At 36.0% G+C, this 25,552-nt stretch overlaps 1 protein-coding gene across 1 annotated transcript in view; it reads left to right on the plus strand.

The window, feature by feature from the left end:
- Window positions 1–15,892: 15,892 nt before the first annotated feature.
- Window positions 15,893–25,552, plus strand: part of slc6a16a (solute carrier family 6 member 16a) — a 28,791-nt gene continuing 19,131 nt past the window's right edge. Inside the window, exon 1 of the mRNA XM_041778373.1 lies at window positions 15,893–16,124. Coding sequence (XP_041634307.1) covers window positions 16,122–16,124 — 3 coding nt within the window. The 5' untranslated portion in view covers window positions 15,893–16,121. The remainder of the gene's footprint in view (window positions 16,125–25,552) is intronic.

Below are 25,552 nucleotides of genomic sequence, written 5' to 3' on the forward strand. Positions count from 1 at the left end.
TTTTTTTGTTTTTTTTTCAGAGTTTACTTTCACAGGTAATGAATAACAACATTTTTGAAATAATTTATCTTTATTTCTGTTCATGTGATTTCAGGCGTTTAGTGTAAATCAGCCCCACCTGTGTCAGGCACCAAGACGTCAGACCTCATCAGCCAAAGAAGCAGGAAGGTCCATGAGAGGGGGAAACATCTCAGTCAAACCTCACCTATCCTCTCTTATGACTTTGAATGGACTCTAAGGACTGTGCGTGAGTTGTATCCAAATTTGTGGACTCTTGTGTACGTGGTTGGTTGTTGTGCTTTTACATGTTTTACCTATATCTTTAGCTGTAGGTCCTTTATTTCTGAACATGTTTCTATTCATATTTGTGGTCTGTGTCACTCATAACTACTAAATGCTGTGTAAAAGAAGATTTATTTAGCTAGCAGCCACTCACAGGCTTTAATTATTATCCTGTATCCAATACCTGGAAAAGACAGCTCCTAATTTACTGGAGGTGAGAATTTTCCTCACGGTAGTTAAAGAAAAAAAAAAACAAGAACAAATAGTTGGACACAGGCTGGCCAGACTTAACTTGTTACATATATGAGCAGCATTAGTGCCAATCCAGATTTTTATTTCACTCGTGGTGTTTGTCAGTTTAGCTATAATTCTCCTGACAGTGAATTACTTGAGTTCATAACATTAATAGAGTAACATTGTATTGCATTGTTCTATGAAGATATCAGACTGAGCCTTATAGCCAGTGTAATGTCACTTTTATGAATGTTTGGCTTTGTTTTAACTCAGACTACTATGATTAATTTTTAATGTGCAGGTTAATATTATCTTTAATATGGAAACATGTTTGTTATGAATGGATCCTATTTTTAAACCTGTTGCAGCTCATGTTTGAAAAATTTTGGCATGTAATGAAAACTATTAAGTTTTAATAAATGTCTTGTGTTTATTGCAGCTTTGACTCTGTTTTTATTTTGCAGTGTTGATGCAATTAGGATTTTAAGTTCAATGTCTTTGTACTATTATCGTTGTTTACAGGTAAACCTTGCACAGCTAATGTTAAAGGCAAGGCAAGGCAAGTTTATTTGTATAGCACATTTCAGCAACAAGGCAATTCAAAGAGCTTCACACAGTTCATTAAAATACATTGACAAAGGGAAAAAGAAACACAGTGAAAACATTTTAAATGAAGCATGTAAAAGGTCAGTAAAAACAGCAAATAAGAAAACAGCAGATAAAATCTAAAAAAACAAAAACACATAAAAAGTTTTTTGAAACAACAACCAAAACAACAACAACAAAAAACAACAACAACAACAAAAAAAAAAAAAAACAGTAAAGATAAAAACAGATATTAAAGTAAAAGCTACAGTGCAGAGTTCGAGCAAAAATGGACCAGATGACCTGAGCAGTCTGGATGATTCATACTGGACTAGAAGGTCTCTGATATATTTTGGGCCTAAGCCATTCAGTGCTTTATAAGCTAACAGGAGGATCTTAAAGTCTATTCTCTGAGAGACAGGGAGCCAGTGTAGAGACCTCAGAACAGGAGTAATGTGGTCCACTCTCTTGGTCTTAGTGAGGACTCGAGCAGCAGCGTTCTGGATCAGCTGCAGCTGTCTGATAGACTTTTTAGGCAGACCAGTATAGATACTGATACAGTAGTCAACTTGACTGAAGATAAATGCATGGACCAGTTTTTCAAGGTCCTGCTGTGACATTAGTCCTTTAATCCTAGAAATATTCTTGAGGTGATAATACGCTGACTTTGTAATTGTTTTTATGTGGTTTTTGAAATTTAGGTCTGAATCCATGACAACACCCAGATTTCTGGCCTGGTCTGAGGTTTTTAACTGAAGTGACTGGAGCTGCATGCTGATTTTAAGGGATTCCTCCTTGGGTCTAAAAACAACTACCTCAGTTTTTTCTCTGTTTAACTGAAGAAAATTATGGCACATCCACTCAGTAATTTGTTCCATGCATTTACCCAGTGCTTGTAAGGGGCCATGGTCACCTCGGGACATTGAAATGTAGAGCTGTGTGTCATTTGCATAGTTATGGTAATTTATTTTGTTGTTTTCTATGATCTGAGCAAGTGGAAGCATGTAGATGTTAAACAGAAGAGGCCCCAGGATGGAGCCCTGGGGGACTCCGCATGTAATTTTGGTCTGCTCAGATTTAAAGTTACCTATTGACACAAAATAATCCCTGCCCTTTAAGTAGGATGCAAACCAATCAAGAACTGTGATAGACAGTCCCACCCAATTTTCCAGTCGGTCAAGTAATATATTGTGGTCGACTGTGTTGAAAGCAGCACTGAGGTCCAATAACACTAAGACTGAAGTTCTGCCATGATCTGTGTTTAAGCAAATGTCATTAAACACCTTGACCAGAGTGGTCTCAGTGCTGTGATGAGGTCTAAAACCTGACCGGAAGATGTTAAAGCAGTTGTTCACTGTTAGAAAATAATGTAGCTGTTGAAACACAGCCTTTTCAATAATTTTACTTAAAAAGGGAAGATTTGATATCGGCCTGTAGTTGTTCATTAAGGTCTTCTCTAGATTGTTCTTTTTTAAGAGCGGCTTAATAACAGCTGTTTTCAGGGTCTGTGGGAAGACTCCTGAGATTAGAGACATGTTTACGATCTGTAACAGATCCAATGTCATGACATGTGAGACCTTTTTGAAAAAATCTGTGGGTGAAACATCCAGACAGCAGTTCAGTTGGTGCAAAATGTCCTCCAGAATTTTGTCATTGATTGGATTAAACTGCGTCATGGTGTTTAAGTTGTTTTTAGATGCACATAGCACAGATCCTGAACCTGGTGTGGATAGACTCACTGCCAGTCTAATATTCTGAACTTTCTCTCTAAAGAAAGAAGCAAATTCATTGCAGGCCCTAGCAGAGTGAAGTTCAGGTGCTGTTGACACAGGGGGTGTTGTTAATCTCTCAACAGTAGAAAACAACACTCAAGCATTATTTTTGTTTCTGGTGATCATGTCAGAGAAAGACTGCCTTGCATTCCTCAGCTGTAGATTATAAGTGTGAAGTTTCTCTTTATAGATGTCAAAATGAATCTGGAGATTTGTTTTCCGCCACCTGCGTTCAGCTTTTTGACACTCTCTTTTTTTTTCATTTTACACCACCATGGCATTTCTCCATGGAGATCTTTTCTTGCTAGAGACAACCTTCAACTTAATGGAAGCAATGGAGTCAATAACATTTAACATTTTAGAATTAAAGTTGTCTGCCAGCTCACTGCCTGAACTACAGGGCAGGGTGGCTGTGGAGGAAAAAAGGTTGTTAAACTTTTCACTGGTGTTTTCAGTAATGCATCATTTCATGATAACTTCTCTCTGATTACTTGTATGCACAGAGATAGAGCTCTCAAAGAAAACACAGGGGTGATCAGACAGGGCCACATCGCTCACAACAACCTTGTGTATGTTCAGACCCTTGGAGATAAGCAGGTCCAGAGTGTGCCCTCTATTATGTGTGGGCTCTGACACATGCCGACTCAGCCCAAAGCTGTCAAGAGTACAGTACAGTTCTTTAGCCCCTCTGTCCTGGGGGTTGTCAACATGGATGTTAAAATCACCAACAATGATTATACAGTCATATTCAATACAGATTATGGACAGCAGTTTATTAAAAATCGTCAAAAAAGTCTGCACATTATTTAGGTGGCCTGTAAACATTTAGGAACATGTTAAAACAAAACTGAACTGTAAAATTTCCTACAGCAACATACTGTAGGGAGCATTTAACGGTTATTACCTGGCAATTCGAGTTACCAGGTAAATTCTGTAATTTAGATGAATACAAGAACATAGTGTAAATTGGATTACAGACAGATGTTGTTTCTGTAAAACAACTACAATAAACAGCTGTAATTCTAATACAATATTTAACTGTAGATAAATAGCTGTAAATTACTTTAATTTATTTTACAGTAACAAACAGCAATTTGACAGGACATTATTGACAACTTTTTTGCCAGGTATTTACTGTAAATTCTACAGTCAATTTGTTACAGTGTTTGCTAGTGACCTGTATGGCAGGAGTGCATCAGACAAGGCAATAACAGCAGATTGTGGAGTTCTCCAACATCTACAACCAGGTGATATGGTAATGGCAGATAAGGGCTTCACAATTCAGGACATTTTGCCAGAAGGAGTTTTGCTGAACATCGCGTCTTTCCTTGTCAATGGACAGTTCACACAGGAAGAAGTGAAGAAAAACAAACTCATCTCCAGTGCCAGGATACATGTGGAGCGTTCCATTCAGAGGCTGAAACTGTTTAGCATTCTGGACCATATCCCATATCAGTTCAGAAAACACATTAGCAAGATTTTGAAAGTATGTGTGTCTTACAAACCTACAAACACCCATCCTTTGTGAAATTTCATGATTTAAATGAATGGTTTGAAAAAGAAATGAACTTAAATTCATGTCCGAACCTTGAAGACTTTTATTAAAGCAATACTGAATTAAAGTGCTGCTCTTCTTTATACCCTGAAACATTGGTAGAAAAAATGTTGTTTAAAGTGCCAAAGCTTCATCATTAATAACAATAATAAAATCATCTAGGGGTGGATGATATGCAAATGTATCACAGTTCTGGGAGTAAGAGCAATCAATATACCAGCTAGAATAGTGTCGTTAGGTCAGAAAATGACATTATTTTACTGAAATGCTGCCTTTAAGACAACACATGCCACATATTGATATCCAAAATCTAAGTAATTGATATCAAAATCTAAGTAGTCTCATCATGATCTCAACATAGTACTACTGTATACTATAGGGCTGGGCGATATGATTCGAATCAATATATCGATTATTTCAAACTTGCACCTCGATTGAAATTAATATGAAATGAAAACAGTTGATCTACAGGCTCATAAAACATTGTGACACGTGAGCTTGTAGATCACCTGTTTTCAATCAAAAAATCCTAAAAGTTGTACAATTTATTGAATCAACTCTGTATTGTACTTCACTGCACAATGGTGGCGTACTAAAAAGTGAAAACATCCAGTGTACAAGCTCACCATTGTACAGTGAAGTATAATACAGGGTTGATTCTATAAACTATACAGCATCTTCTAGAATTTTTCTTAGGTGGTTCATTAATATATAATATAGGAAATACAAAAAATATATATATTTTTAATCAAATGTTCAATTATTTGAGATTAGGGACAGTTATTGGTCCCAAATTTCTGTTTAAGTTTATTTTCTATCCATTTCCCAGCCCTAGTAAACTAGTGAAACTAGTAAAAAATATCATGAAAAAGTTCAATGTCACTCGTCTCTGAAAGTGAAACCCATTTATTATATAGACTCATTACACAAAGAGTGAAATATTTCAAGCCTTGATTCCTTGAAATGTCAATTATTATGGCTTATAGATAAGAAAACCCAAAATTTAGTGTCTCAAAAATTGGAATATTACTGAAGATCAATAAAAAAAGGATATTTTAAACAGAAATGTCAGGCTTCTGAAAAGTATGCCCATTTCTATGCCTTCAAAACTCGGTTGGGCCTCCTTTTGCATGAATTACTGCATCAGTGTGGCATGGCATGGAGGCGATCAGCCTGTGGCACTGCTCAGGTGTAATGGAAGCCCAGTTGCTTTGATAGCGGCCTTCAGGTCATCTGCATTGTTGGGTCTGGTGTCTCTCATCTTCCTCTTAGAATCAAGCACAGTAACACCATGGTCATTGAACCAGCTTTTGGTACCTTTGGCAGTGTGGGCAGGTGTCAAGTGGTGCCATTTGTAAGTGTGTGTTGCTACTGATGTTGGATAATGGTGTTTGTGTGGGTGTGGGTGGGTGTGTGTGTGTGTGTGTATATATACACACACACAAACACAACTCAAGTTATACAAGTTGCATGAAGATAATTTAAGTTGCAACTTGTTTAACTTGAGTTGAAGAAACTGAATTGAAGTGATGTAATCAAATTAAGCTACATTTTTGAGTAGAGCCACAATTTTCAGCTTAGAAAAATCATAATTCATAATTTAGTTGCACTGTGATGGTATGACGCAGTTTAATTCCATGTTCACACATTCTGCAAAGTACTTTACATTGAATGGATGACAGAGGCAATATTTTAGATTTGACAGAATTCTGTAATAAATACAACTGAAAGTGCACCCAAAAAGAATATAATGTTGTAGGTGATGCATTTCCAAGAGCTCTTGTAACTACAATCAAAGGATACTTATGTTATGAATCAACAGTTCCCCATCTGCACCCTCTGTTTATTCAAGACAGACTTGTTTCAGATGAAAAATGTAGCAAAAACAAATCTCTAAGATCATTACTCTCAAAAGAGTGTGTCCCCTCACCCTTTAAAAGGAGCTTTTTGTTAGAAGGACACTCAGATATTGTTTCCACCTCTAGAAAAATTAGATGTAACTACAGGGGTGTGAAAAAGTATTTGCCCCCTTTCTGATTCCTGAGTTTTTTGCATATTTATCACACTTAAATGTTTCAGATCATCAAACCAATTTTTATATTTCACAAAGACAACCCAAGTAAATAGAAAATGCAGTGTTTGAATGATTTTCTAAGGTTTTAATGGGGGAAAAAATCCAAACCTATCTGGCCCTGTATGAAAAAGTAATTGCCCCCTGAACCTAATAACTTGTTGTTCCACCCTTGGCAGCAATATCTGAAATCAAGCGTTGGCGATAATGGGTGATGAGTGTTTCTCATCACTGTGGAGGAATGTTGTCCCACTCTTCTTCACAGAATTGCTTTAACTCAGCCATATTGGAGGGTTTTCCAGCATGAACTGCCGTTTAAATGTCACACCACAGCATCTCAGTTGGATTTAAGTCCGGACCCTGACTGGGCCACTCCAAAACCTTAATTTAGTTTTTCTTGAGCCATTCAGAGGTGGACTTGCAGGTGAATTTTGGGTCGTTGTCCTGCTGCATAACCCAAGAGCGCTTGAGCTTGAGGGCACATACTGATGGCCGGACGTTGGCCTTCAGGATTTTCTGGTAGACAGCAGAATTCATGGTTCCATCAATCACAGCAAGTGGTCCAGGTCCTGAAGCAGCAAAGCAGCCCCAGACCATCACACTGGCACCACCATGTTTGACTGCTGGCATGGTGTCCTTTTTATTAATGCTGTGTTATTTTTACACCCGATGTAACGGGACTCAAACCTTCCAAAAAGTTCAACTTTTGTCTCGTCAGTCCACGGAATATTTCTCCAAAAGTCTTGGGGATCATCAAGATGTTTCTTGGAAAATGTGAGACGAGCCTTTGTGCTCTTTTTGGTCAGCAGTGGTTTTGGCCTTGGAACTCTCTCATGATGCCATTTTTGCCCAGTGTCTTTCTTATGGTTGAGTCATGAACACTGACCTTAACTGAGGCCAGTGAGGCCTACAGGTCTTCGGATGTCGTTCTAGGTTTTTTTGTGACCTACTGGATGAGTCGTGGTCGCACTCTCAGAGTGATTTGGTTGGCCGACCACTCCTAAGAAGGTTCACCACTGTTCCTTGTTTTCTCCATTTGTGGATAATGGCTCTGACTGTGGTTCGCTGGAGTCCCAAAGCCTTTGAAATGGTTTTGTAACCTTTTCCAGACTGATAGATTCCAATCACTTTGTTTTTTCATTTGTTCTTGAATTTCTTTGGTTAGTGGCATGATGCGTTTCTTTCTGAGATCTTGTAGCCTACTTCATTTTGTCTGACAGTTTCTATTTAAGTGATTTTTTTGATTCAACAAATCTGGTGGTAATCAGGCCTGGGTGTGGCCAGTGAAATTGACCTCAGCTTTCCAAAAACTGTGGTTTATCACTGTTAACTCATGATTTAACAAGGGGGGCAATTACTTTTTCACATAGGGCCAGATAGGTTTGGATTTTTCCCCCCATTAAAACTTTAGAAAATCATTCAAACACTGCATTATCCATTTACTTGGGTTGTCTTTGTGAAATATAAAAATTGGTTTGATGATCCGAAACATTTAAGTGTGATAAATATGCAAAAAACTCAGGAATCAGAAAGGGGGCAAATACTTTTTCACACACTGTATTTGAAATATTCTATTCCACCTAAAGCCAAAGAAGTGCACTTTAAAACAATGAATGAGATGTATCCATGTAGAAATTTTATGCACCTTAAGTTTAATATCCATTCAAATGAATGTACATTCTGCAAAAATGCTATTGAAACTCAGGAACACCTTTTCTTTTCTTGTAATACTTCTGATTTATTTTGGAAAAAGTTTCAGAAATGGCTTTCTGATAATAACTTGCCTTTGTCAACATTAACATACAATAATGTAAGACTTGGTGTACTTTTGGAGGATTCTAAGTTGGAATTTCTGTTTAATAAGGCATTAATCCTTGCAGAACATTTTATTCATAAATGTAAGTTTATGAGTGTTAATCCACACTTCCTGGTCTTTTTGAAAGAGCTTTCTATATATTTTTTAAAACTCTTTATTTGTGTTTTTATGCAGGTAAACAGAAAAGAACCTACAAACAAAGAAAAGGACATTTAACAACAAACAACATTTTTTAGGGAGCATCTTCTTGTGGTTTTCATACTTCAGCAGTCTTTCTTTCACTGCTGGTACCCTGAACTATCCCCCTTTTTCTGAAACACAGTCCATTTACTCCAGCACTGATTGTGAATCTTTACAGTGCCTCTCAAAGAATGTGTCATTTTTTCCATACAGTAAATCTCTTCTACAATGTCAAACCATTGTGTTGAGCTAGGGGAGTCACTTCTACACCAGTTTCTTGTAATGGTCTTTTTACAGGAAAGTATTAAGACTTTGAAGAGATAAATGTCTTTGTTTTGTATTTTATCACTGGAAATCAGGCCAAGGTATAGAGTCTGTGGATCCTTAGGAATCCCTCAAGAGTTTGGATCACAGCATCCCAGAATATCCTCAGTTTTACACAGAACCAAAATATATGAGAGTGGCTGGCATCCACCTGTCCACACTGTCTCCAGCAATACTGGTGTGTATCTAATGGTTTGTTTTTAATCTGAGGTGTAACAAAGAATCTCATGAGATTTTTCCAAGCTTTCTATATTTTTTTAATACTTTAAAAGGTATCAAAGCTAAAAATGCACAGTGTTTTTATGAGCATTTGTTAGTCTTCTTCTTTGATCAGACCCAAGGAAATAGAAAGTATTTTTTTTTTTCTTCTGGAATTTGACTGTGTTTTGTCTTTCCCCCTTTAACTGGCTATCTATGGTTGTTTTGTTTTTCTTTCTTTTCTTCTGTTGTTGTTTGTTCATTATATTGTTCTGCTCAGTCTCAAAAGTGATTGTCCTTGGAACTTCATCTGCTTGTAAGATTTGTACTCACAAATAAAGTTTCAAAACCAAACTTGTTCTGACCTTTTCATGGCTCCCTGGCTCTTTGACCCTTAGCCAGAACAAGACTTCTTGTCACTGTGTGTGCAGAGCACCATCTCCTGGACAAACTGAGTATGGCACATTACCTCAACAGATAATGCTTCATATACATTACCTTTTTTTTTTTTCTTTTTAGAAAATACACATGAATTTACACAAAAAACAACTTGAACATTTTCAAAGACTTTTTAACCAATTTGCTAATTTAAATGAAGAGCAATTTCAAGACCTGTACACCTATGCCAATAGATAAATGGACTTAAAAGTAAAAATGAAGAAATAATTACAGAAATATGAAAATAAACAAATAAGCAAATAAATAAGTCATGAAATGTCAAAAAAGGCAAATAAATACATCTATATTTCGATATTTTTGCTTTTTTAAAAATGTATTTATTTATTCCTGTATTTATTTATTTATTTGTTTATTTCTATCGATAATTATTCCTGTATTTATTTCTACATTTATTTATTACATTTATTTTTGGTACCCCATAGTGTGTGGCCACTTTTCTGTGGCACTAAATAGGATTGTTGAAATGCCTTTAATCTGTTGGCATTTTGGCCGTGACATATTGTGGGATTAGCTCAAAGTGACAGCGTAGCCTTCTTTGGTGAAAAGTGTCAATGCTGATTGTTTTAGCCATGCTGGGGTTAAGATAAGACATTCCTTTATTAGTCCCACAAGGGGAAATTCCAATTTACAGCAGCCAAAAAGTGTCTTTTACAAAGCAGGCCATTGGCAACAGAAACACAGTGGAAATACAGGACAAATAAAAGCAGTTTTCAAGACCACTAATAAAAAGAAAAATACAAAATATGGAATATAAAAACATCAACTTACAAAATATAAACAGTATTTACAAACGGTTATGTACAGGTTGGATTAATTACAGACTGGGGGGGGGGGGGGGTGGAGATATTCATATGTTCACCTATATACACATAAATATACACAAATATATATACAATCATGTGTACAGATTATACCTATAAATATGAATAGAAATATTTAAAAAAAACTTTAATATTACTGAATTATTTCAAGATCTACTTTAGACATAGGACTGGCTCCTAGCATAAGCAGTAATAAATCAGCCTAGATACAGTGAAAGAAATGCATCATTATAAATAAAAAAGAAATCATAAAATAATAGTTTTTGACTTACTGAAATGGGTATCAAACCCATGCTGAAGTTTGGACTCGGTTGTTGCAAAGAAATTGCGAGTCACACCATCACCAGCAGCTGGATCTCCTGTGCAAATATTACTTTACACTAATATTTACCAGTCTACAAATATTACTTTACAGTAATGTTTACCAGTCTACAAATATTACTTTACACTAATATTTACCAGTCTTCAAATATTACTTTACACTAATATTTACCAGTCTTCAAATATTACTTTACACTAATATTTACCAGTCTTCAAATATTACTTTACACTAATATTTACCAGTCTACAAATATTACTTTACACTTATATTTACCAGTCTTCAAATATTACTTTACACTAATATTTACCAGTCTACAAATATTACTTTACACTTATATTTACCAGTCTTCAAATATTACTTTACACTAATATTTACCAGTCTTCAAATATTACTTTACACTAATATTTACCAGTCTACAAATATTACTTTACACTAATATTTACCAGTCTTCAAATATTACTTTACACTAATATTTACCAGTCTTCAAATATTACTTTACATTAATATTTACCAGTCTTCAAATATTACTTTACACTAATATTTACCAGTCTTCAAATATTACTTTACACTAATATTTACCAGTCTTCAAATATTACTTTACACTAATATTTACCAGTCTACAAATATTACTTTACAGTAATATTTACCAGTCTTCAAATATTACTTCACACTAATATTTACCAGTCTTCAAATATTACTTTACACTAATATTTACCAGTCTACAAATATTACTTTACACTAATATTTACCAGTCTTCAAATATTACTTTACACTAATATTTACCAGTCTTCAAATATTACTTTACACTAATATTTACCAGTCTTCAAATATTACTTTACACTAATATTTACCAGTCTTCAAATATTACTTTACACTTATATTTACCAGTCTTCAAATATTACTTTACACTAATATTTACCAGTCTTCAAATATTACTTTACACTAATATTTACCAGTCTTCAAATATTACTTTACACTAATATTTACCAGTCTTCAAATATTACTTTACGCTTATATTTACCAGTCTTCAAATATTACTTTACACTAATATTTACCAGTCTTCAAATATTACTTTACGCTAATATTTACCAGTCTTCAAATATTACTTTACGCTAATATTTACCAGTCTTCAAATATTACTTTACGCTAATATTTACCAGTCTTCAAATATTACTTTAATATTTACCAGTCTTCAAATATTACTTTACGCTAATATTTACCAGTCTTCAAATATTACTTTACGCTAATATTTACCAGTCTTCAAATATTACTTTACGCTAATATTTACCAGTCTTCAAATATTACTTTACACTAATATTTACCAGTCTTCAAATATTACTTTACGCTAATATTTACCAGTCTTCAAATATTACTTTACGCTAATATTTACCAGTCTTCAAATATTACTTTACACTAATATTTACAAGTCTACAAATATTACTTTACACTAATATTTACCAGTCTTCAAATATTACTTTACACTTATATTTACCAGTCTTCAAATATTACTTTACACTAATATTTACCAGTCTACAAATATTACTTTACACTAATATTTACCAGTCTACAAATATTACTTTACACTAATATTTACCAGTCTTCAAATATTACTTTACACTAATATTTACCAGTCTTCAAATATAACTTTACACTAATATTTACCAGTCTTCAAATATAACTTTACACTAATATTTACCAGTCTTCAAATATAACTTTACACTAATATTTACCAGTCTTCAAATATTACTTTACACTAATATTTACCAGTCTACAAATATTACTTTACACTAATATTTACCAGTCTTCAAACATTACTTTACGCTAATATTTACCAGTCTTCAAATATTACTTTACGCTAATATTTACCAGTCTTCAAATATTACTTTACGCTAATATTTACCAGTCTTCAAATATTACTTTACACTAATATTTACCAGTCTTCAAATATTACTTTACACTAATATTTACCAGTCTTCAAATATTACTTTACACTAATATTTACCAGTCTACAAATATTACTTTACACTAATATTTACCAGTCTTCAAATATTACTTTACGCTAATATTTACCAGTCTACAAATATTACTTTACACTAATATTTACCAGTCTTCAAATATTTCTTTACGCTAATATTTACCAGTCTTCAAATATTACTTTACGCTAATATTTACCAGTCTTCAAATATTACTTTACGCTAATATTTACCAGTCTACAAATATTACTTTACACTAATATTTACCAGTCTTCAAATATTTCTTTACACTAATATTTACCAGTCGTCAAATATTACTTTACACTAATATTTACCAGTCTTCAAATATTACTTTACGCTAATACTTTACACTAATTTGTTCTGTGCTTTTCCAAAACCGTCAGTGAACACCTTGAAGATGTGAGAAAAGTACTTTGCAGAATGTGTGAACATGGAATTAAACTGCGTCATACCATCACAGTGCAACCAAATTATTTATAATGCAGTACCCTGTTTGAAAAAAAAAAAAAACAGCAATGTTTTTTTTCTGAAATATATTCATAGGGGTTGGCGGTTTTATGTTTAGCCATCAGTTTTCAAGTTGTTGTTAGCCCACTGGTCTGGTTTTTGTCATGGTAAAAAAAGGCTGTCGAATTGTTTTAGTCATAGTTTCAGTTGACAAAATTAACACTGTTCTGTAGTGATTTTGGACATTTTAAAACCGCTATTCACAACAAACGTTTTCTTAGGAAAGTCATGTGAAATATAGAAAGATTTACTTTTGCTAACGGCAAAAGCCATAAATTATACACCCAACTTTTCTAGTCTTATGTTAGCCTTGTCCCAACTTTTTTTATTGTTTTACCATAATCAAATGCAGAAAGCGTACAGTATATATCCATACTTAGTTGAAATGTTTTATATGAAGTCAGAGTATGCCTAAATAGTAAAAGTAGGTAATCATATTTGGCTTACTTTACTTAAAAAAAATCACACTCTGCTTTTGAATTTCTTTTTAGGAAAAGTGAAACATTTGTGAACTGTGTGTTCATCAGTTTCAGTGTTTTAAAGGGTAACTGGGTGGACACTTGGGTCTGTGTAGATCTCAGTGGGGTCTTTTTTATTCTCAGGATTCTATCCATGATTGCAATGAACTTATATTGTCAGTAAAGTTTATTTTGTACCTATACCTCTCGTCCTTTCGTGAATTTTCTCACCTCTGTCACTGAACCAGACCAGGTTAACAGAGGTGGTTGCACTTAAAAATTGAAGTCTGATCCAAATCCATCACACAACAAAACAGGAAGACATGAAAGTGAAGTTTGTTTTCTGTTCATACGGTTTTAATTCAAATAGTCAAAGATGGATTTTTGTTTCTCTCCCTTTTAATATAAATGACAGAACTGTTCATGCAATGAGAAATATCACAACACACTTCACAGACAGTATCTCTTTTACTCAGCCTGCTGCAGTTTGAAAATCCAGATTTTGATTCACTCTTTAGTTTTAGGTTGGGTCATAAAATGCAAGGTAGGCTGGGGACAGTCTTTTTTCTAAGCTTTATTTCTAGGCTTTTCATGCCTTTATTTTAGAAGGGAACAGTAGGAGTCAGACAGGGATAGGAGAGTGGAGAAAGGAGCCACAGGCCGAAAATTGGAGGCAGCTATAGCAGCAGTTTTATTAGAACTGGACAACATTTCTTTATTAAAAGAAGAGCAAAGACACACACCCAGAGCTTGGTTTGGCTGAAAAAATGAACTTTTTTTGCATTTCCCCAAATCAGGCTCGGCAAACGTTTGCAAGGAATTACTGCAGGAATTTTGTTCGCTTATAGCAGGGGTGTCAAACTCAATCACAGCAGATTGAGTTTGGATTCTGGATAACCTTAGGGCCTAACAGGGTCAACATTTAACCAGAAACTGTCAACCTTGTTTCACTGGTAATAAAAAACTTAGCACTGATGATAAATGATTTTGACATTTAAAAAGTTAAAAAGATCACTTTAAATGCTCAAAATCTGAGAAAAGAAATTTATTCATTCAAAAAGGTCAACACATGAAATTGAAATTGAAAAATAATGTTTTTTTAAAGGCAAATATGTTAGAAAAAAGTCAAAATCATTAGTTAAAAATTTTAAATTTGAAATAAAATCTGAAATCATGAAATTTAAAGTCAAAATCTGATTCAAAATTTTAAATTGTGAGTCTTAAAGATCAAACTATGGGATCATGACGTCAAAGTTTGGAGTTTAAAATATGAGGGAAAATACAAATTAACTGGTTAAAAAGGTCAAAATATCACTTAAAAATTAGAATTATGAATTCTAAAGCTCAAAATATTACATGAGAAGTCAGAATTATTTGTTGAAATGCTACAAGTATGAAATAAAAAGTCAAAATCCTAAGTTTGAGTGCTAATTTTGAGATGTTAAATTGAAAATGTGAAATTAAAACACAAATTAATTTCTTTTCCCACATTCCTGACTTCATCTAAATATTTTTACTCCTCCCTTTTTCAGATTTTATGACTTAACAAGGATATCCTAAGGATAAGTTCACATTTTTATACTTGAGGAAATCTGCAGACCTCAGACTGATGGGCCAGTTAGAACAGAAATATGAGATCATCTTGTCGGCCAGATTTAACTGTTCCACAGGCCGGACTTGGCCCCCGGGCCTTGAGTTTGACCCCTGTGGCTTAGAGGGCAATCTTGAGAATTTTTCAATATTTTGTCCAGTTACAGGGCACCCATGTGAGCACTTGTCATGTTTATCTACCATACAGGCATCCAAACATGTGGGCACCAGAGGCGAGGACCCCTGCCACTCTCTGAGTCCACCAGTGAGGCAAATCAAGCTGGGTGGCAGACGAGGGCTGGGCGCTCTGATCCTCAGACCTCGTTTTGCCAATTATTTTGATTTTTTTACTCTGTAACAGATGCTTCTATATAGTTGCAAAGCTTTTCCTTGCTTCAAAAGTCTCATTAAAAATAAAAGCACAACTACACAAAAAGCTACTCACTAACAGAAACATGATGAAATGTAAGTAGTTCTTTCCATTCCTGGCAAAAGTCGAATCAGGACACAGAGAGCCAATGAATCTACAGATCTATAAGTGCTGTTTTAATGACTTTTCCTCCTGTTGAAGCTCTCAGTAGTGATGGCTTCCTGAAACCAACACAAAACCAACAGTGTGTAGTTTTACGTTATCCTGCTGATGATGTTTTCTTTTTTTTCCTGGAGGGGGCGGGCCGTCCAGCCCCCTCTGCCCTCTGATTGGCTCCAGCTGCACCAACTTCTCCTTCAGTCTTCTCGGGTTGGAGACGACACAGTTTGTTCCAACTCCAAAAACGTGTGCCCAAGTCCACACAACTCCTGGGAAGACAGTCCTCTCCCTTACAAGAAAAGCCTTTTAGTCGAATAATCGTTGAAAGAATAAAAGTCAAAGTTAAAAGGCAGGCTTGTTTGAGAGGGAGGAGCAGAGAGAGGAACCCCAGGACTGTTGGAAACTCTACTCCTTTGCTGTCAGCATGGTATGTCCACAACACTCCTTCTGCTCTGACGCTTCATTAACATGACTGCACGGTCTCAAATGTGACCTCCCTGCTTCTGTTTCATCATCTTTTTAGTCTTTTATTTCTTCTGAGATCTTTCAGGCTGGTTGGTTGTTTAATTTTCCATCAAAGCTGAACTTCTCAGCCCGTTATGTACGCAGACGTGAATGGGCTGTAGGGCTGTGGTTTGCCTTCAGATAATCTCTGTGCAGCTGATTCTCTGAACATGGGTTCACAGGAGAAACTCTGCAGCTCAATATGTTCACACAGATAGCTTTCACAGCTATCAGTGAAGGTCTGCAGGGAGGTCTCTGCAAGATGCATGGAAAGAAAACGTGAATGTTGGGTTTACTCAGCAGCTGCAGCATCAAGCAAAATACACACGGATAGTTTATGTAAAGCCTAGTCTCTTGATTTAAGGGCTCTGATGAAAATATCGACTTTTTAAGATATCTTTTTAGAACAAGATTTAGGATAAGATCGCATTCATAGTTAATCTTGATACTGACTAAAAGGATAGGAAAGCATTTTTGATTAGTTTTTTTAATGTCACACAATTGTATTTTATTTAAAGTCATTTCTCATGTTGACATTGTGCAGCTGTGTCACAGAGCCTGTGTGACATTTGGTATTTTTCCCATGTGGATTTAAATTTGTGTTTATTTGTTCACACAAAGATGAAGAAATGTGGACCAAAAGTCATATCATGATATATTCTGGAAAGACACGAGAATTATTCATAGCAATACCAGATTTATACATTTTGATTTAGTTCTAGTAAATTCAGCTCATGTTTAAACCTGTTTTATGACACAGCAGCAAAAAAAATCCATCTTGAATGGCTAAAAACATCCTGAAAATATGGCAAAATGTGACAGACAATTATTAAATTTATATAATTTTGATCCCTATAATTGTTAAAATAATGGCGGTTTGATCATTTTGAAGCAAATGGTTTTAAAGGATAGAGAGCATATTCACACTCTCAGTATACAGAAATATTGCCAACATTTTTTACAACTGGAACTGTGTGTGGGAGCAATTTCTGATCTTAAATAACCAAAATATTGCCCAAAGTGACTGTCTAAGACAGTCTTACTCAACCAAAGAGCCAAGTTGTTGTTAAATACCTTTGCAAAAGCCGCAATCTAAGTGGTGAAAAGTGGCAAAAATGTCTTGAAGAAGCAATAAAGATAAGTTAAGTTAAAGTTAAAAATGGTTAAAAAGCATCAAGAATCAGTGAAAGGAGCAAAAATGGGGAGCTAAAGTTTAAAAGGGTCAGAAAGTAGCAAAAATGGGTGAGAAGTGACAACAATGAGTTAAAGGTGGCAAAAATGCCCCAAGGTGGCAAAAAATAAGTGAAAAGTGAATAAAATGGGAAAAAAAGCAGTCCAGAGTGGCCAAAATTGGCAAAAAATAGGGAACAAGTGGTATTAAATGGCAAAAGGTAGTTTACATGGATGAAATGTGGCAACAAATAGTGAAAAAGGGCAAAAATGGGATAAAATTGGCAAAAAGAAGTTGTAAAATGGGCCAAAAATAGGGAAAAAAGTGGTATTTAATGGCAGGCTTAAATTGGTGAAAAGTGGCAAAAAATTAATAAAGGGCCAAAATATATCTATAAAAGTGGCAAAAAGAAGTGGCAAAAATGGGTGAAAAGGAGGGAAATGGGGAGCTAAAGTTGAAAAAGGGTCAGAAAATAGCAAAAATGGGTGAGAAGTGACACTAAGTGATCTACAGGTGGCAAAAAATGGTCCAAAAGTGGCAAAAAAATTAGTGAAAAGTAACTAAAATGGGCAAAAAGCAGTCCAGAGTGGCAAAAATGGGCAAAAAATAGGAAACAAGTGGAATTTAATGGCAAAAGGTAGCTTACATGGGCGAAAAGTGCAAAAATGGTATAGAAAATGTCAAAAAGAAGTTGCAAAAATGAGCAAGAAAAAGGAAAAAAGTGATATTTAATGGCAAAAGGTAGAAAATGAAAAAGGTCTAAAATGGGGTAAAAGTGGCAAAAAAGCAGTGGCAAAAATGGGCAAAATTTAGGAAATAGTGGTATTTACTAGCAAAAAATAGCTTAAATGGGTGAAAAGTGGCAAAAAATGTTGAAAAGGGCAAAAAAGTTTCAATTTTTTAAGGTTCTTGGGTAATAATATTTAAAATTAAGACATAAAAGAGCCACAGATAATCACAAAAGAGCCACATGAGCCAATTTCCTTAAGCAACGGTCTGGAATATAATTTCATCTAACCTGTAATATAATTTACTTCATTTTTTATCAAAATAGATTGTTTTTTATTGCAAGTAAAAGAAGCTTTCTAAATTATTTGAATTATTGAATATAAAATAGGCAACCTGACATCTCTTTAAAGGACTTGATTTTAAGAACAGACTTCATTTTAGAAAAATAATGTTTTGCAACATATTAATTTTTAAAGCCAATTGAAAAACAACAATTCAATAAATATAAAACAGCTTCAACACATACATTTCTCTGTCTCTTGCAAACATTGTTGGTTGGACAATGACTAACCCACTGATCAAATTAAGCCCTGATTTAATGTATGTCCTCAGATTATACAATAATAATAATGATGTATTATTATTGCTATTATTTATAATGGCAGCTAAAGATGCTGTAAAACATGTCAAAGAGGCTAAGAGTCATGGGTGCAGATGTCCTAGCGGATGGACTTGCTCCATGCATGTTGACAGCCCAGGTTCTGCCTGTTTCTGACTATCCACTACCTGTCTACTCTATCCACAGATATATGTGTTTAAAAAAGAGGCTGTGAGTATGGTTTTCTGTGATCTTAAATGTGCCTTGGAAACTAAAAAGTTATAAACCACTGGCCTAGGACTTCTATTTTTATTGCTGTTGTTTCCCACTGGTGTCAATAATGTATAATTTTACCTAAAAAATGTTGATGCTAATCTTTGAATTAGATAAAACAGTTCTCGATTAAAGACTTAAGATTATAGTGATGATGTAGTGGCCACTGTCAGTGTTTCTCACTGTAAACTGTCTTAACTGAACATTAGAGATTTTTCTTATTTTAATTATGATAGATAAAAATGATCTTATCTTAACTGAAGATATATCAACATATAACCTTGAATATTTCATTACCCAGCCCAGAAGGCTGCACTCTCACTTCTTAATCCCTCTTTAATACTGAATGGATCTCAAAGACATAACAGCCACTGTCCCCAAACTTTGCCCAGCTTTTCCCCTTAAATCTGCTGAAATCACTCAAACACACGTTCATCTGTCTTTGAAAACATGCAAAGACACAGAGCGGTATGTCTGTTTATTTTTAAAGGTGTCTGATGGGTAATAAAACACAGTGAAGGCAGAAAAATTAGAAAGTGTGCTGCTGATTGATGGCTGCTCTGTTACGTAATCCCCTGGTGTGTAGGTGTTGTGTGTACCTGAACATGGTGTTGGTTCGTCTCCCTACTGGAGATTTAATGTTTGCAGATCTGTTACCATAAACCCCTCAGAGCTCGTGAATTATAGCTCATAGTATTTGCACATTTTGCATTTTTCTTGCCGCTATTTTCTATATGATCCTTATGAAGTGTAATGTTAAATGTGTGGTGATTTATGGAAATGATTCATATTTAGTATGAAGTTGTTTAATTTCACACTCCGCTCGGAAAGAGGAGGTACAGAAATGTTTCAGGGTCCTGTTTCAGCAGGTTGTCAGAGAGCCACTCTCAGAAAAAAACAGTCCCCATCTCAGTTTTCAAACATGACGTTGTCGTGTAAAAGTACAACTGTGAAAGAGGGCTTTCTTCTCTCTGTCTGTGAGGATTGGTGTGGCTGTTTCAGGAACAGACGCATGTCAGGCTGTTTAAAACATCTTTCTACTTCTGTTTAAACACGTAAACGGTTACTTAAGTTATTCTTTTAATGCCTTTGAACTGGCTAGTGATTTCTGTGAATGAAAAACTATCTTTACTCTTTGATCAGTCAATGCAATCTTGCACACCAGCAGCATAATTTTGCAGAGCAAATGTGCGTTTCTTTTATTCGGACCATTTTCGGGTTTTCTAAAGTTTCACTTCACATCTGATCTGACCAATCCAAATGTTCATTGTTGCATTCAGTAAAGACAAACATAGCGGGGTAATGATGTCCTCAGTCAATAACTGCAGGTAAAATTCTACATGCTGTCTAAATTGCACCAAACTTTGGCAACGCTTTAATACTGTGTAATTTAGACAACATGCAGGAGACTGTCTGCAATTTTTGATGCTTTAAAGCTACAAAATTCCCAATAATCAGTGCTTTAGAAATGCGTGATGATGTTTGTGCCTTCAACTTTGCCTAAAAGGCACGGCCCACCCTCCAACTGCCTTCCAATCAGATGAAGTTTTGAGCTTAACCTCTCATCCAATCACCAGTCACCATCACATCGAGTGAGCTTGCTGCCTCTCCAGACAGCTATGCTAGCTTGCTTGCTAGCTTCTATATTAGGCATACGTTTGTAAATTGTTTGCTCCTCTCCCAGGAGACACATGTACTGCGCACTAGCTACCTGCTAGGCAGCACTTTGACACCTTTCAATTATCTCCAACCAAAGGACTGCCTGGCAGGTAGCTAGCATAGGAACTCAGCAAGTACACATTTTGTTTGCTTGTTTGTTCTAATCTATGACATTATTCAGATCTGACATAAGGTAGCTCATATTAAAGCTCGAGTATGTAACATTTGATGAGAACCGTGTAGAATCAACTCTACTCCCCCTCCCTTCCTGTTCTTCTCCGTGTTTGAGCTCCATAGCTCCGCCCCTCTTCTCATATACCTCCTCGTAGATGTGCATGTCCACTGAATCGAATACTGATGATGGCATAACTCTCATGGAGGGACTTTGCTCCACTTTTGCACTGAAATCAATGGCCGGATTACAGGCAGGAAAACAGCGGCCAATAGAAATGCTCCCTCTGACCTGAGCCATGATTGGCTGCGAGTGCTAGCCTCTTCATTGGCTGGAGCATCGTCCCTTGCTGGTTTTCATCAAGTGAGAGGGCAGCATGGGGAGACATTGCAGAAGTGTGTTATTCTGTTAGATGGCTTTAAAAACAAGACCCTGATGGGTTGTGTTGTTTTTGTGGGAATACAATACTAAAAATAAATCGCTTACTAGGCCTGGGCAATATGGCCTCAAAATTATATCACGGTATTTTTCTTGCCTTTGACGATACGGTATTATATCACAGTATTACAAAATTAAAAAGAGATAATGCTTTTTAATCCAAATTCAAGTGTTATTAACCCCCTTAAAACAAGCCTTTGATGGCATACTCAATTTATCTCTAAGTATAGGAACACAGAAAACATGTTTTATTTTTTTTTTTAAGTCTCTCTAGGTTTACTTCTGTCTAACTTCATTCCAAGTTTTGCATTTCATCTCTATCCTGATGAGGTGTGTTAAGCTGCTAATGACTTGGACACGTTTCTTAGTGACGGTGTTCACAGTGAAAGCGTTTCAGAAAAATAACAGCCGTTGACTTTTATTTTGAAGGGCTTGACGGAATTATTGTGTTTAGCATTGAGTTAGCTTAGCTTTGAGAATGCGGCTAGTTTACAGCAGCTTTTCTGACAGCTTTTAACATCGCAGCCTGGATCTTTGACTCACTGTGGACTTAGAAAAGAAAGTCATAAGTTAAAATAGACTTTTAAACAGTTGTTTATGCCGTTGTAAGAGGAAGAGCTGCAGCGCTGGGCTCTGCGACCAGCCAAAGCAGCACTTAGCTCGCGTAACAGCCCCAGGCAGGCTGACAGAGACAGCACACTGACTTAGTTGCGGTACAGCCGTCAGACTTTGACAGGAAAAAACACGTGTTTTTGCCTGCTAACTCACACTGAGGCAACAAGCGTTAACGCGATTGGTCGGTAGAGTCCAAATCTCAACCGTAGGCCAAATTTATATAATTTATACCGTCTACCACATATACCGTGCACCCCTATCGCTTACTACAGCATTTACAAACTTACGCCTAACATAGACACTAGCAAGTAAGCTAGCATAGTTGTCTGGGGAGGCAAGCTTGCTTGCTCTGGATATGATGATGACTGGTGATTAAAGGAGAGGTTAAGCTCATAGCTTCACCTGATTGGAAGGCGGTTGGAGGGTGGGGCGTTCCTTCCAGGGAGCCACTGCCTTCTAGTAACCTTGCAAAGCAGATGGATTCGCCAATTTCTGTGTTTCTCAGTTTGTGTTAGAAAGTTACGGGAACAATTGGCGGCAGTACTTTCCGGCGCGCTAGGGTCGCAAGCAGCGACAACAGGCCGGTGCAAGCGTGGATGCTGCTATAGCCCGTTTTATCAGAGCTTGACGACATTTCTCCATTAAAAGAAGAACAGAGAACAGCATTTAATTCTTTTCTTTTCAAAAATTAGATAAAAAAAGAAACTCATGTACTGATATGTCTACAGTTGTCATGGTTCGCATTATGCAGCACTCCATGGAGTTTACTCCTTGGTAGCGGCTGCGTCACGTGTTTTGTTGCTCTGATTGGCCCGTAAAGATGTGACACACAGAACATTCATCCAATCACCCTCCCAGTTTTTTTTCAAAGGTTCTGCCCTTTCCCTAACACTGTCTGTGGGAGGTTTTCCAGATGGATGTGCGAAACAAATCCATCTGGCATGTCAGGTTAGCCTTCTAGGTGATATTGAGGGCAGAAAACAGCATCAAGCTGAAGGCTTGGATTTTTGCTAGCATTAAAACAGTTATGTGTCATTTGATTTTTACTGTAGTCATGTAGAAGTTTAGATTTTAAGCATCATGATAACCCTCGTCTGGAGAGGCTGTGTTTTTGATTTAAAACAAAAAACCTGTAAAGTAATTATAATAAGTCTTTTTATGAGCTGACATGGACATAGAAATCTCAGAACATTTTAATGTCACTGGATACAGTCATCATGAAAAATCCTTTGTTACTTTCATCTTTCTACATATTATTGTCTTGTTAAACCATATTAAATCACTTCTGTACATGCTTATTTTTCAGTATAACACATCTTAAAACAGTCAAGCATTAATTTACGATGTTATAAATTACAGTACACATTCTGAATTATTTAAATTTCACAGCCTGTAGAGAAAACCCTCCCATGTCCCTCTGTTTTATTTAGATTTTATCTGATGAAATGAATGTGTACTCAAAATAAAAAAGCACGACAGCTTTTATTGCATAAATATAGAGATTAAATATGGCAGCTTTATCTAGAAGCATTTCTTTCATGCAACATAACTCTTCACAATTTACAGTTTAATTATTATTTCACATCAAACCAGTACAGTAAAGTCCAGTCCATAAAAGTGAGCACAGGGGGACCAGTGGAAAGTTTTGTGATGTAGCAATAACAGTCTGGGAGTTTTTGACTAGTGGGTACCTCTACAGCAGCAATGTTGTTGTAAAACCAGAAGTTATGAGTTTCAGTATGATTCTATAAAAACAGTCATTATCAGTAATTGTTTAAATACCAAACCAACAAAAACAGAATCCCTGAACACCCTGTTTGGGTAATTTCTTGTTTCCAGTGATCAGTATTTGGAAGCAAACTGCACACCTTCTACATTGCACAATTTCAGTGGCATAATTCTGCTATTATGACACTGTAAAGGTGATTGCATGCACTTTTATGGATTCAGTCCTCTCCTGCAAGCATTTCTGATGTCATAGGGGTAGTTTTTAAAGCTTTGGTACTTTTGATGTATTTTTTGAATGTTTATTTGGGGACTTTTATGCCTTTATTCAGATTGGACAGTAGACAAAGTCAAAAACCAGGCAGAGAAAATGTTGGGGATGACAGAAGGCAAAGGGGACACACAGACATCACCACTGTTACTCATTTTTGATAATGTTGATCTGTCAAATAAAAGGTAAGATTCTCTGCCTGAGGCCAGCCTGACCTGACCCCACATCCTAGAGCTGGATCAGACCATGATCCCCCACCTCCCCACCCACAGTCCTGAGAGAGGCTTAATGAATTCTTGTTCCTATTGTTTGTTATAGATTGCTGTTCATTTTTAAAGTGTTTATTGTTATGTAATGCATACTTTCATAGTTGTTCTTATTAAGCTCATTTAAACAGATTGTGTCATTCAAACAACTCAGAATAATTACAGTTTTAAAAGTGTGATTATAACAGCAAACTTGTGGAAATAAAGGTTCAAACACACAGTATGTGAGGTCTGCTTCCATAATGAGGAAGAAAAGCTGTTAAAGGTGGTCTTCCTGGTACACGCTGCAAGTTGCTCAAATTACAAACCCAGAACCTTCTCATAATGGGAGATTCATCTATAAAACCAGACCATTGCTTTGTAATAAAGACAGCTTATAGAATGCGGTTTCTAATAATTGCTCAATTAAAAACAGGAATTAAGCCACAGAGGTGCTTGCGTCTGGTCTTCACTCAATATGGAAATAGTGGGGCTGCGACTTTACAGGGTGGGGAGACTTGGGCAGTGGTTTTGCTGTGAGTGATGGTGCACCCTGGTCCACTTTGCATGTTCTTCCTACTTTTTTGATTGATCCATTTCTTGCAGATTGACACAGTTTGGCTGCAGCCAGTGCAGAATAGGCCTGGCGCATGACATGAGTGGGGGACGTGGCACCTCTGGAGCACACTGGAGACTGACTGGGGTGCATGCAGTAGAATTGCAAAGATTGACTTGAATTAGTGGTGGGTGATTTGCTTCAGAGAGCACTTAGTGCGTGAATTGCTGTGCGGACTGAGCATGTGGAAATTGGGGGTTATGGGGATTAGCCTGGGCAATTGAACTTGCAACCGAAGACATTGAATAATCATGATCAGTCACAAGTCAACAGCATAAAAATCATTAACAAAGTGCAACAACAGAATGACACTTGCAGAAACACTTGCAGACTTTTGTTCAGTTTTCTGTGACAGTTTTCTGAGTACTGGAGAGTTTATTTACCAACTGTACCCAGAGATAGATTCTGGCTGACCGCTGGGCAAAAATTTACAACCACCCGCTGTGTGTGTGTGTGTGTGGGTGCACTTTAGGAAGGGGGCTGAGGGGTAAGAAGTTAATTTAGGAATATCCAAGTTTAGAAAAAGACAAAAATACTGTAGCGCTTCTGTGTAGGAATGTAGTGAGGCACGGGACTCAACTAAAGTATGCAGCATGTTTCCACTTCTATGGTAGATGTGTTTCAAATAGCATATACAAATATAGATATGGGGTTTTCTCCTTAAACTTACTCAACATTGGACACCCAAAGCTTCTATTTTTGTTTATTTATTATTTATTTACAGCCATGGAATAAAAACTAGTATTTAGTATTAGATATCTGATAATATAAATGAGACAGCAGAAAAGTCTCATATTTTAGGAGCAGGAATTGTTAAATGTTTGGGTGTTTGTTCACAT

Source organism: Cheilinus undulatus, linkage group 21 (genome assembly GCF_018320785.1).
Source record: "Cheilinus undulatus linkage group 21, ASM1832078v1, whole genome shotgun sequence".
Lineage (NCBI taxonomy): Eukaryota > Metazoa > Chordata > Actinopteri > Labriformes > Labridae > Cheilinus > Cheilinus undulatus.